This window comes from Solanum stenotomum, chromosome 5 (assembly GCF_019186545.1).
Source record: "Solanum stenotomum isolate F172 chromosome 5, ASM1918654v1, whole genome shotgun sequence".
In the NCBI taxonomy this organism is placed as follows: Eukaryota; Viridiplantae; Streptophyta; class Magnoliopsida; order Solanales; family Solanaceae; genus Solanum; species Solanum stenotomum.
In genome coordinates, this window is record NC_064286.1 from 1,024,812 (window position 1) to 1,036,675 (window position 11,864).

At 32.4% G+C, this 11,864-nt stretch overlaps 2 protein-coding genes across 3 annotated transcripts; one reads left to right on the forward strand and one right to left on the reverse strand.

The window, feature by feature from the left end:
• Positions 1-9: 9 nt before the first annotated feature.
• LOC125865000 (probable disease resistance protein At4g27220) lies at positions 10-2,634 on the forward strand. Of its 2 annotated transcripts, XR_007446304.1 has the most exons (4): positions 10-426; positions 1,246-1,728; positions 1,874-2,095; positions 2,177-2,634. XR_007446304.1 is itself a non-coding variant. In XM_049545151.1 (3 exons), exons 1-3 carry the CDS (start codon positions 67-69, stop codon positions 1,907-1,909), a joined length of 879 nt encoding a protein of 292 aa, XP_049401108.1. In that variant the 5' UTR covers positions 10-66; the 3' UTR covers positions 1,910-2,634. The 2 variants fall into 2 exon arrangements, 1 of the variants encoding a protein (XP_049401108.1); XM_049545151.1 differs by having other exon boundaries at positions 1,874-2,634.
• A 118-nt stretch (positions 2,635-2,752) lies between these two features.
• On the reverse strand, positions 2,753-3,640 carry LOC125865359 (probable ribosome biogenesis protein RLP24). The gene is made up of 3 exons (XM_049545551.1): positions 3,501-3,640; positions 3,269-3,403; positions 2,753-3,178 (listed from the first exon to the last, which is right to left on the reverse strand). The coding sequence occupies exons 1-3, from the start codon at positions 3,638-3,640 to the stop codon at positions 2,974-2,976; spliced, it is 480 nt and encodes a 159-aa protein (XP_049401508.1). The 3' UTR covers positions 2,753-2,973.
• Positions 3,641-11,864: the final 8,224 nt, after the last annotated feature.

Here is an 11,864-nt window from a genome sequence, read left to right on the forward strand (position 1 = left end):
CAACTTCCATACTTCAGCAAACTTCAAACATTGAAAGTAGAGAATTGTGTAAAATTAAGAAACTTGATGTCTCCATCAATGTCCAGATGTCTTCTGAATCTCCGGACACTAGATATAGAAAATTGTGAGTCAATGGAAGAAGTGATCACAGAAGAGGAACACCAAGGAGAAGAAATGACTAATGAGCCCTTATTTCCGCTGTTGCAAACGCTGAATCTTCAAAGGCTGCCTAAGCTGGGGCATTTCTTTCTGACTAAGAATGCTCTTAAATTTCCATTCCTCATACAAGTGATCATTATTCGTTGCCCTGAAATGAAGACGTTTGTCCAACAGGGAGTATATATGGGTACAGCGAGTCTCAAAAGTGTGAACAATGATGATGAGGTGAAAGTAGTTGATCTCAATAACGCAATGTTCAATTCTAAGGTTTGTCTTTGCCGCTAGTTGTATAACTAATTACTATATATATTTTTGTCATGCATTAATACACCCCTGGTCTACTGCTCTCTTACCGTTTTAACTAGCAAATAATTAATAGTAATAGTAATCTTTTCAGATAGTTATTTATGTTTGTCACCTTGTAGAGAGCTATGTTGACTGAGGTAACAAATATAGGCGAAACTACAAAATTTAACCCAGGGGTTCACATAAATCTAATAACTTTTGCCCAGAAACTTTAATCTGTATTAGTAATATCTAGAGATTCCTTGATTATGAACGTGATTGTTATTGGATACTACCCTGAGGTAATTAGAGATTTATAAATTTCAAATTCTGAATCAACATCTCGTTCTAAATTCTTTACTTTTTACGCCTCAATAGGATTAATAAGGTAAGAAATAGAGCCCTTGCTTGTACATTTTCTTTTGAGTTTCGTTTTTATTATGTATATAAAAAAACTAGCCCTAAAAAATTTCTTTCATTATATTTAACAGCTAATATATATGTGGATTTATTTTCTCATGTCATCTTGTATTTTAGTATGTCATTTTATAGAATGCTATTTTGGAGATGCTTTTTTGTTTGAGTAATTTGACCTTAAATAATTTCTTCCATATTTTGAAAAATAATGGTGTTTTTATGGGATGTTTCTCAAAAATGAAGTGTTAAAACTACAATAATTGCTTTATAACAGTACTTTTAATCAAACCGTCATGTTAAATATTAATCAACTTGTGACCTAGTGTTTTGTTCCAATAGCTCCAACTGTATCTGCAACAAAGTTTGATACTTCAAAGCTCGCAGGTTTCTTGTCCCAACCTGAAAACTATATGTATTGCTGAGGCTAACAGCATGAGTGCTCTATGCTCTCACCAACTTCCAACTGACTACTTCACCAATCTTCAAACATTGTATGTATCTAATTGTGGAAAATTGAGAAACTTGATGTCTCCATCAGTGGCCAAAGGTCTTCTGAATCTCCAAGTGTTACGGATAATAAATTGTGAATCAATGGAAGAAGTGATCACAAAAGGAGAAGGAATCATGACCTTATTTCCCCGATTGATAGACCTGGGTCTTTACTATCTGCCTAAGCTGAGGCATTTCTTTCTGACAGAGCATGCTCTTAAATTTCCATTTCTCAGAAACGTGAAGATTGATGATTGCCCTATAATGAAGATGTTTGTTCAACAGGGAGTATCTGTGAGTACACCGCGTCTCAAATGTGATGATGGGGTGAAAGTAGATGATCTCAATAAATGGACACAACAGAGGTTCAATTCTCAGGTTTGTCTTGTGCCGCTAGCTATATAACTAATTAACTCTTTCCGTCTTAACTTAATTGTAATAGTAATATTCACATACTTATTTATGTTTGTCAACTTCCTTGTACAATATTTTCAATTAAAGCATCACCATTCTCTGCTCCCAGGAACAATCTGAAGCTAGTGATGACAACGATGCCTGAAGCTACCAAAGGCGATGAATCTGAAGCTAGTGATGACGATGAATCTAAAGCTACCAATGGTGATGAATCTGAAGCTACCGAGTCTCGAAAGGGTGAACCATGATTTTGGTGTGATAACAACAAAGCCAAACCTAGTGATGTCAGAAGCCAGTGATTCAGTCTATGAATCCAAAGCTGGCTAGGAAGGTAATGAGTATTCCATGAATTAGTCCAAGTTAGATCGAACATCACCTAATACCTACACCGTTGTTTGTTGATTTTTGCAAGAAGGGGGAATCTTGAAGAAGCAGCGCGAGTAAAATGCTCGCAATGGAGGTTACAAGTAGAGGCGGATCAATATTATAATCCATGGATTCACTTGAACCCAACAGTTTTTGCCAAAAGACTTTGTATTTGTATCAGTAATTTTTTTAATTAGAAACTCTTTGATGGTGCGGAGGGTGTAAACTGTAAAGCATCCCAAATTAGAAATTCTTTAATTAAAAATTGTTGCCTCAAAGCTCCAAGCATCCCTATGTCAGCTTGCACACACGTTGGTGGATTCCACAGTCTATCAAATTGAAGTTTGTTTATTGCCAGTGGTGTTAAATTCTTATTTGAAATGCCTCTCAAGACATGTGAGATTCTATCACTTCCTTCTATTTGAGAGTTCTATTTTACTAGAATTTGTTGGCTTTTGTGGGTTTGAATAATTTGCGGAAGATTCATAAACACAAGTGCCAATAGTAGAAACTAAACCACCACAAAACTACATAGTTGTTGATCAAAATAAGGACATAAAAGTGACGATGATGACAGAGGAGAAGGGTAACACAAGGTCCCAACACAATAATAATTCCACGGTCATGACAAACTAGGAACCTTGTGAAAGATATATTATCATCCCTTTGGTTCCTCATCAAAATACTCATATTGGAAGTTCAAAAGTTTCTACTGTATTTCAATACACACAAGACTAAGTTGACAAACCATTACTATTCTGAAGGTAAGGGAAAGTTTAGCATGTCAATGTAATCAAAACATTATACATACTGCAAAAATAAGCATGGACTGGTTTAGTGTTTTTAGTTTGAAAATATAGAATATGGGAAGCAAAATGTTCGTTCCTCCATGCGATTTTCCTCTGTCTGCTTTTGCGAAACCTTGACCTTGGTAGGCAGTGTAAGTGATGGCTCTTTGACGAGCACAGAAGGAGCTTTGACCATGTGAATGCTCTGCTCGAGCTCCTTAGTTGCTTCTCTCTGCTCCTTGGCTTTCTTTCCTTTCATCCTGTATGATTTGCCAACTAATGTTAATAGCAAGAAAAGGAACATGATGAATTAGAAGTAACGGAAATTAGTGAAGCACAGTCTAAGGAACCTCTTTGTAATATGTCTCTCCTCCCTGTCAACTCTGATTTTATCAATTTTCTTGATGGCCTTCAAAGTGTTCTCAGTTACATTCCTGTCATATCTCTCTGGCCTATTACGCTTCCTCTCGAATTCAAATGTNATACTGCAAAAAAAAGCATGAACTGATTTAGTGTTTTTTGTTTGAAAATATAGATTATGGGAAGCAAGATGTTCTTTCCTCCATGTGATTTTCCTCTGACTGCTTTTGCGAAACCTTGACCTTGGTAGGCAGTGTAAGTGATAGGTCTTTGTCGAGCACAGAAGGAGCTTTGACCATTTGAATACTCTGCTCGAGCTCCTTTGTTGCTTCTCTCTGCTCCTTCGCTTTCTTTCCTTCCATCCTGTATAATTTCCCAACTAATTTACTCTGTACCATGACAAATGAAGTATATTAAATAAAAACCATAACACTTACAAGGACAAATTGATTCAATAAGCAACACTAGAGTTATACACCAACGGTAAGCTCTTATAGATACAGAAGGAGGAATGCTTATCCTTTCTTGCAACAAAACTCAGAAATAAAACAAAAACATAGAAGGTTGGAACAATCCAGATTTCTACATACAAACAACGTACTAATAATAAGAAATAAGACGACTATTGCATAGCCCCAATAGAACATTTCATCTTGTATTTTTATAGACATCTTCTTCCTCTCAATACATATTCTCCTTCTAACCAATGAACCAAATGTAATTTGCTAAGTTTCCAAATGTTCCCTCTGCCTTGATCTTTTCGGCATTTTTAATCCTTATAATCCTGGAGGAGAGCTATTTGATAAGAACTCAGTGATAGAGTTATGTGGAGGAGGAGAACTACTTGATATATAGGGTCACTGCTAAAGAGCTACTTGATGCACCATATTGAACTTAAGACTGACAAGAGTGACAATGCTGCTTTTAAGGCGACCTATTTAATCTAGACTGTCCATGTACATTGAAGAAGGTAGTTCTTCTGTTTGTTCTCAGTTTTTTTTTTTCTTCTATTAATCTAGTGACTCAATTGGATGGAGTTTGTTTGACAGAAATCTTAGAACTTCTAAACACAATTGGTTATGGTTAGTATCATCCACTTGCGGGAGGCTGCTCTTAGTTTTATGTGAAATACTCGTATAGTTGTTGATCTTCTTGTCGCTCAATACAGCTTTCTTTTACTTAGAAATCTAAAGCATCAACGTACTCTTTTATATATCTTCAAGTAAATATTCTATCTCTGCTCTCAGTATGAAGACACTAGTGATGGCAGAAGCTAGAGTGTTGTCTATGAACAGGAATCTAGGAAAGTAATAAGTACTCGTTCAAGTTCACGTGAACCCAGTAGCTTTTGTATTATGAACCAGCTCCAGCCAAATGTCACACAACTCACAAAGGTTGATTTGGGACCCAAGTCCAATTAACGACAGGTTAAAAGGGACTATGTCTTAGAAAAAGTATTCTTCTTTTGATTAAACACATGAATTGGGTGCTTTACTAATTGTATATTATCTTTCTTTGAATTGTTGAATCTGATATTATTTCTATATTTCAATTATTAAGGATAAATCTATTTGAATTCAACAACATATCCAGTGTAGTCCACACAAAAGAGTCTGAGTAAGGTAGAGTGTACAAAAACTCAAAGGTGAGATATAAATAATATTATTATCCATAAAAACAATATTAACAAATGAGAAAGGGTAAAAACCATAGGAAGGAAAGCACCGAAAAGTGAGAATAGGGGCTGTTAGGCCATGAACTGGTGGTCTCCTTATGTGGACTTGTGCAATCCTCCCCTCATGAGCCAGCTTTTGAAGTTGAGTTAGGCCCGGATGCCTTATCTTTCCCGCCATAAAACTCACTCTAGAATTCAACTTCCAAGAATTTGAAAGAAACAAAAAAGTTGTTTTCAGTTCAGGAGTAGAGAACAAGGGCTTCAACATGACTCACTTAATCAATTGGAGAGAAAATTCCCAAAGCAAACATATACTTTTACTTTTTATCTACATTTCTTTGTCTGCCATATGGAATCAGAATTTTTTGAAATGTTATCTAATCAAACACTGCCACTTTAATAATGACGCCGCTACTTTTTTAGTTTTCATCGTCATAAAACAAATTCTCCATTATTTCACTTGATCAATTGCAGAGAAAATTACAAAAGCAAATATTACACTTTTCCTTTTATTTCTACTTTTCTGTGTCTGCAATTTTGAAATGTTATCTAATCAATACTCACACTTTAATTTTGACCCCACTACTACTAATCCTTGCTTGCATTCTCATGTTAAGCTTTTATTGAATATCTTACCTTAACTTTCCAGTAACTATGTGATGTTCAAGGCATTTTTTTTTCTTTTTGGGTTTCGCACCTGATGTGTGGTATTTGATGCATTCTTGACAAAATATCGAAACTATTGCTTCATTGTATTGTTGTCTCAAATCTGCAGTTGGCTAAATAGATTTTAATCTTTACATTAGTATGTATATATCAGGCAACTTAAAGAATCTAAATTTCAATTATATGAAATAATTCGAACAACAATATACTTACTCGAACTACCGTGTGAATTATTCAATTGGAACTGCATCTTATGCTTTATCCAGAAGTGTTATGCGTATTATATAAAACTTAATAAATCACATGAAAATCTTTTTAACAAAAAATTAAAAGAACCAGTAAATGTAAAATAATGGGATAAGCTCATATAATTGTACACTAATGACTCAATAGATTCATGAACTTCACGTTAAAGTTTTCCCAATTTATTGATTTATTTATTAAAAGGTAAATGTATTATTTGGTAGATTATAAAAAGGTAGTGTTTAGATGTGGGTAAAAATGTCTCATTAAGAAGGTGACTTTAATCTATGTATTCATGAATTGGGGAAAACGAACCAACATTACATTTTTAATAATTATTGAAAACTGGAAAAATATATATACAACTGTTCTAACGTAAGAGAAGATAGAAATAACATCAAGAATTTGAATAGGCTTTATTAAGTCATTACAAATTAATTATTTTTTGAAATGTAATTAAACATTATAGTTAGAAGTTAAATTATTAATATAATTGTGATATACTACGGGGGCAAGATTGTGATCCAACTTTGAAGGTACCACTTATCAGTGAATATTTAATTTTTAAAAATTACATGAGTATTATTAAATACTATGTTTCAATAAAGGAAGAGATTTTGTGTTTCAAAAGTCCATTGTTGAAGTTGTTCAAGTATCTTCTTAATTTTCTTTTTGCTGGTGTCATACAATTTTTTATTATCACTACCTTTAATGAAAAATATTCTCACAATTTGTAGCATACATCCCAAAAGAAGGAATTTGATTGAAGAGTAAAAATGTAATGCCTTTAAATTTTACGTGGGCATTCAATTTGATAGGATTTGTTTAGTTTTTCATTACTTTAATTTAGGACATTCTATTTATCTAATAGTATAGCTAGATAGATACATATTAAAACCTTGAATACACTTTTTTTTCCTTTAAGGCTTGTAGCTCCAAACATGCAACCACATTTATTCATAAATTTAAGTTATTATTGTACTTCTATAGAATAACATAAAATATGATACAATAAAGAATTCATAGATTGCAAGAGAATTTCCTTTCGAAGTTATAGAATACTATCAGAATAAAATGATACGATGTAAAAGTATATATAGTGTGCATCTTTTGTTCACCTAGTCACCACAAAGTTCGTAACCATCATAAATAAAAAATAACATTAGAATTTTCTGGCTTTTTGACTCTAAAAATAATCATTATGACGGGTATAGTAGTATTCCATGCAATATATATTGGGGACTTGGGGTGAAAAGGATAAAATAAACAACAACAAAAAATTAAATCTAAAAAGCAAACAAAATTGATCAAATATAAAAGAATAAATATATAATAGAATCTACAAACAAAACATAATATATGTGTGCATCTGTAGGTTTTGTTTCATTCAACAACTCTTCAACCTTGAAAATGGGCAATAGTTAATGACTACAAGACAAATATGAAATGATACAAGAAGCAAAAGAGAAGTAATATCTAAATTAAACAATAAAGAGATACAGTAATGATATGTGACTAATTTTAAAAAAATCTCTTACTGTCAAGTTGTTGAGGTATATATCTTCTATCTATATTTATCTATCTATATCTATCAGTGGCGGATCCAGGATTTAAAGGTTGTGGGTGCTCACTTCCTTTAACATAAACATGTTAACAATCACATAGTGCAAGCGTATACTAACTCAAACTCTTTAATAAAAAAAGTAAACATATACTAATTCAAACTCTTTAATAAAAAAAAGTAAAAAAAATAAAACAACGATTAATATTATCATCATTAAAAACAACCACTAGTTATAAGTCACAATGACCTACTAGTAATATTATCATTACAAAAAGAGACTTCTAGTCTTAAAGTTATAATTGTGCTCGACGACTTTTCATATGTTGAAAACGATAAATAAAAACGACAAATTTTCGATCTTGTGACATACTTATCCATCTCAATTTACAAAGATAAATTTCTGCAAAAAAATCAATTTTATCATAGAATTAATTCACATAATTCAATTAATTTTTATTGAAATCTATAACTTTCTATCAACAACCCAAACAACAATTAATATATCTATTTGATCTTTCAACACCACAAGCAATAATTAGCAATATATGAGTCAATGAGCACAAAATTTTCAATTGCACAATTTGNCCAGAGTTCTGCCTTAAGTGCTTAACATTTGTTTGCCGCCTGCATTCTCAACAATTCATTTAATCAATGTCAATTTAAGGGTATAGGTCAAACTAGAATTTGTTCACGATTTGCATATCACATTTCTTTGTTTATATTCTAGTAGTATTTGTGAATGCGTATCAAAATAACTTTATCCATTTTTCTCATTGTAGCTAGCGACGAGTAGTGGGCCAAGTCATTGAGATTATTAGATTAGTCCTTAATATCTTATTATGATTTTGTCGTATTGAGTTGTTAGTCGCCTTAATGTTGTTCATTTTTTTTAGAAAAATGTGTTAGAATTTTCTCGTCCCATGCTAATATGCTTTTATTTGTCTTTGTATGTGAAATCCGCCCGAGTTCGCCATGAACTCTTATCTTCCTCCCTTGCATTTCGGGAGAGCCATAAAGGCTCAATTTCCCTTCCCGAGTCAGTCAGCCATTAAATCGACGAACAGGTCCCGAAGCGGAAAGGATGTGCAAGAAGTCCGCTTTTGATTTTTTTTTATTTATATTTTTAGTTACATTTTGTTGTTTTGGGCCTAAGCTCTTATTATTTAATTTTGTTATTACTCCGTTAGAATTTTAGGACAGGTGGAAAATTGGGCTTAAGGCCCAAAGAAAAAATATTTCTTTAACGTTAGTATAGGACAGGTGCAGGTGACTCAAATGGGCCGAAGGCCCAATATGAAAATGGGCCCACATACTGGCCCAGGCGAACAGAAAATCCAGACTTGGGCCCAAATCTTCTTTCCTTATCTGTTTATTTGCTATAACATGTTTTTATGTGCTTATTTAATTTTAAGGTTTCCTAATCAATGCCCCAAAGGATACCCATTCTGAATTAATCGCTTAAACTAAACTATTCATTCTTTACTTGACTTAACAAATAAATAAGTTTTTACGAACTACTTCACTTAGATAATATTTCATTATTTTTTCTATTAAAATAGGTCTCAACTATAAAGTAGTTCACTTTTTGCAAATTCAAGATAAGTCAAATATTTTAGCCAAATAATTAATTGTCGGATAACCGCATTAGCGGATGTTCTAAATGCTTTAAAATCCTTCTTAGAACATTAATAGGAACCCCCGAACCCCTTTTAAGATTTTCACTAGATTCTTGTTTTAATCTATTGAAAATCAGTTTTCTTGATTTTTCTTAAAAATTAAGTGGCGACTCTTAAATCAGTTTAAAATATATTTTTTAATAAAACAATACTCGTATAGTTGTTGATCTGCTTGTCGCTCAATGCAGCTCAACGTACTCTTTTATATATCTTCAAGTAAATATTCTATTCTCTGCTCTCAGTATGAAGACACTAGTGATGGCAGAAGCTAGAGTGTTGTCTATGAACAGGAATCTAGGAAAGTAATAAGTACTCGTTCAAGTTCACGTGAACCCAGTAACTTTTGTATTATGAACCAGCTCCAGCCAAATGTCACACAACCAGTTATTGGGTGTAGAAGAAGCAATAGAACTGGAAGGCAGCTCACAAAGGTTGATTCAAGTCCAATTAACGACAGGTTAAAAGGGACTACGCCTTAGAAAAAGTATTCATCTTTTGATTAAACACATGAATTGGGTGCTTTACTAATTGTATATTATCTTTCTTTGAATTGTTGAATCTGATATTATTTCTATATTTCAATTATTAAGGATAAATCTATTTGAAATCAACAACATATCCAGTGTAGTCCACACAGAAGAGTCTGAGTAAGGTAGAGTGTACGCAAACTCAAAGGTGAGATATAAATAATATTATTATCCATAAAAACAATATTAACAAATGAGAAAGGGTAAAAACCATAGGAAGGAAAGCACCGAAAAGTGAGAATAAGGGCTGTTAGGCCATGAACTGGTGGTCTTCTTATGTGGACTTGTGCAATCCTCCCCTCATGAGCAAGCTTTTGAAGTTGAGTTAGGCCCGGATGCCTTATCTTTACCGCCATAAAACTCATTACAGAATTCAACTTCCAAGAATTTGAAAGAAAAAAAAAAGTTGTTTTCAGTTCAGGAGTAGAGAACAAGGGCATCAACATGACTCAATCAATTGGAGAGAAAATTCCAAAAGCAAACATATACTTTTACTTTTTATCTACATTTCTTTGTCTCCCATATGGAATCAACTTTTGTTGAAATGTTATCTAATCAAACACTCCCACTTTAATAATGACGCCACTACTTTTTTAGTTTTCATTGTCATAAAACAAATTCTCCATTATTTCACTTGATCAATTGAATAGAAAATTCCAAAAGCAAATATTACACTTTTCCTTTTATTTCTACTTTTCTGTGTCTGCAATTTTGAAATCTTATCTAATCAACACTCCCACTTTAATTTTGACCCCACTACTACTATTCCTTGCTTGCATTCTCATATACCAAATTCTCTATTATTCCTCTTGTTAAGCTTTTATTGAATATCTTACCTTTACTTTCCAGTAACTATGTGATGTTCAAGGCCTTTTTTTTCTTTTTGGGTTTCGCACCTGATGTCTGGTATTTGAATTCAAACGTTCCACTTTGGGGGTAAAATATTTCCTTCCAAAAGTATATATGTTACTTGAACTCAAACCATCTAGTTATATATCTTGTGATATACGGGGATACTTATCTTGTGATTTCGTCACAGAAAACAATGAGTTCAGCATATTAAGTTCAGTAATTCATTATGTATTAAATAAAAACCATAACACTTACAAGGACAAATTGATTCAATAAGCAACACCAGAGTTGTAAACCAAAGGTGAACTCTTATTATAGATACTACAAGAAGAATACTTATCCTTTTTTGCAACAAAATTTCTTTCATTACATATTCTTTAACGTGCGGAGGGTGTTAAGCATCCCACATTAGTTGAGGAACTTTCAAATTGATTTTGATTCAACGACAATCTTTAAACATGGAATTGGAGCAGAGAAGTCCTAGTTCAAGACTTTATGCCACCTATTATCCAAAAGAACTTTTAATTACTTCTTACTTCTTTAGTTAACAATTTCAGTTTTTTTTTCTTTCTGAAAATCTGGACAAACGAAAGTTAAACTAAGAAAGAAGAACTTGATCATAAATTACTCTCAAATGTAATTAATTAATTAATTTATGCAGTTTTGAAATTAGACAACTTGGACTTAAGAGGAGAATCAAAAGGTAAGCCATCTATCTTGTGATTTTGTCTCACAAAACAATAATTCCAACATAGTTGTTGAACAAAACAAGGACATAAATTTTGTTTAGGTTGTTGAGTGATTTTTGAAGATAAAAACCTTTAAGTTGAGTGATTTTATTGATACAAAACAAAGTTCAATGACTTTACTAGATAAATTCTCATTGTTTAATGATCTTTTAAGATATTAACTCCAATTTGTATCACAATATCTATATCTACCCCTAATATGTATCATCATTGTGAACATAAGTTTTAATATCTTAATAACTGCACACCAAAATTCAAATAATCTAATTTTAGACATTATTAATAGAACATTACCCCAATCTTATTATATAATTTCTTTGTGTTTGGTATATTATACTGACTAATTTCAAAGAAATGATAATCGAATAACTTTGATAATAGAATATTACCCCAACTTTTTCTTTTTTATTTTACTTTTCAAAGACTCGTATACTAATATATGTAATTTCTAAAAATAGTACACTCATCATATATCATGCGCAAGGCGCGTGTCCAGAAACTAGTTAATTTATATAGGCAAAATAGAGGAAATGAAAGAATGAAATGTTTCACCTTCATGTACTTAATTTTTGTTACATGTTAGTTAATTGACTAACTAATATGATGAATAAGAGAAAGGGTAATATATAGGTGG

What these genes read in the sequence shown, in the direction of transcription:
- LOC125865000 (XM_049545151.1), top strand. Translation starts at nt 67, where the DNA reads ATGTCTCCATCAATGTCCAGATGTCTTCTGAATCTCCGGACACTAGAT. An exon ending in ACGCAATGTTCAATTCTAAG is followed by an intron (nt 427 to 1,245) that starts GTTTGTCTTTGC and finishes CAAAGCTCGCAG; the next exon opens with GTTTCTTGTCCCAACCTGAA. An exon ending in AACAGAGGTTCAATTCTCAG is followed by an intron (nt 1,729 to 1,873) that starts GTTTGTCTTGTG and finishes CTCTGCTCCCAG; the next exon opens with GAACAATCTGAAGCTAGTGA.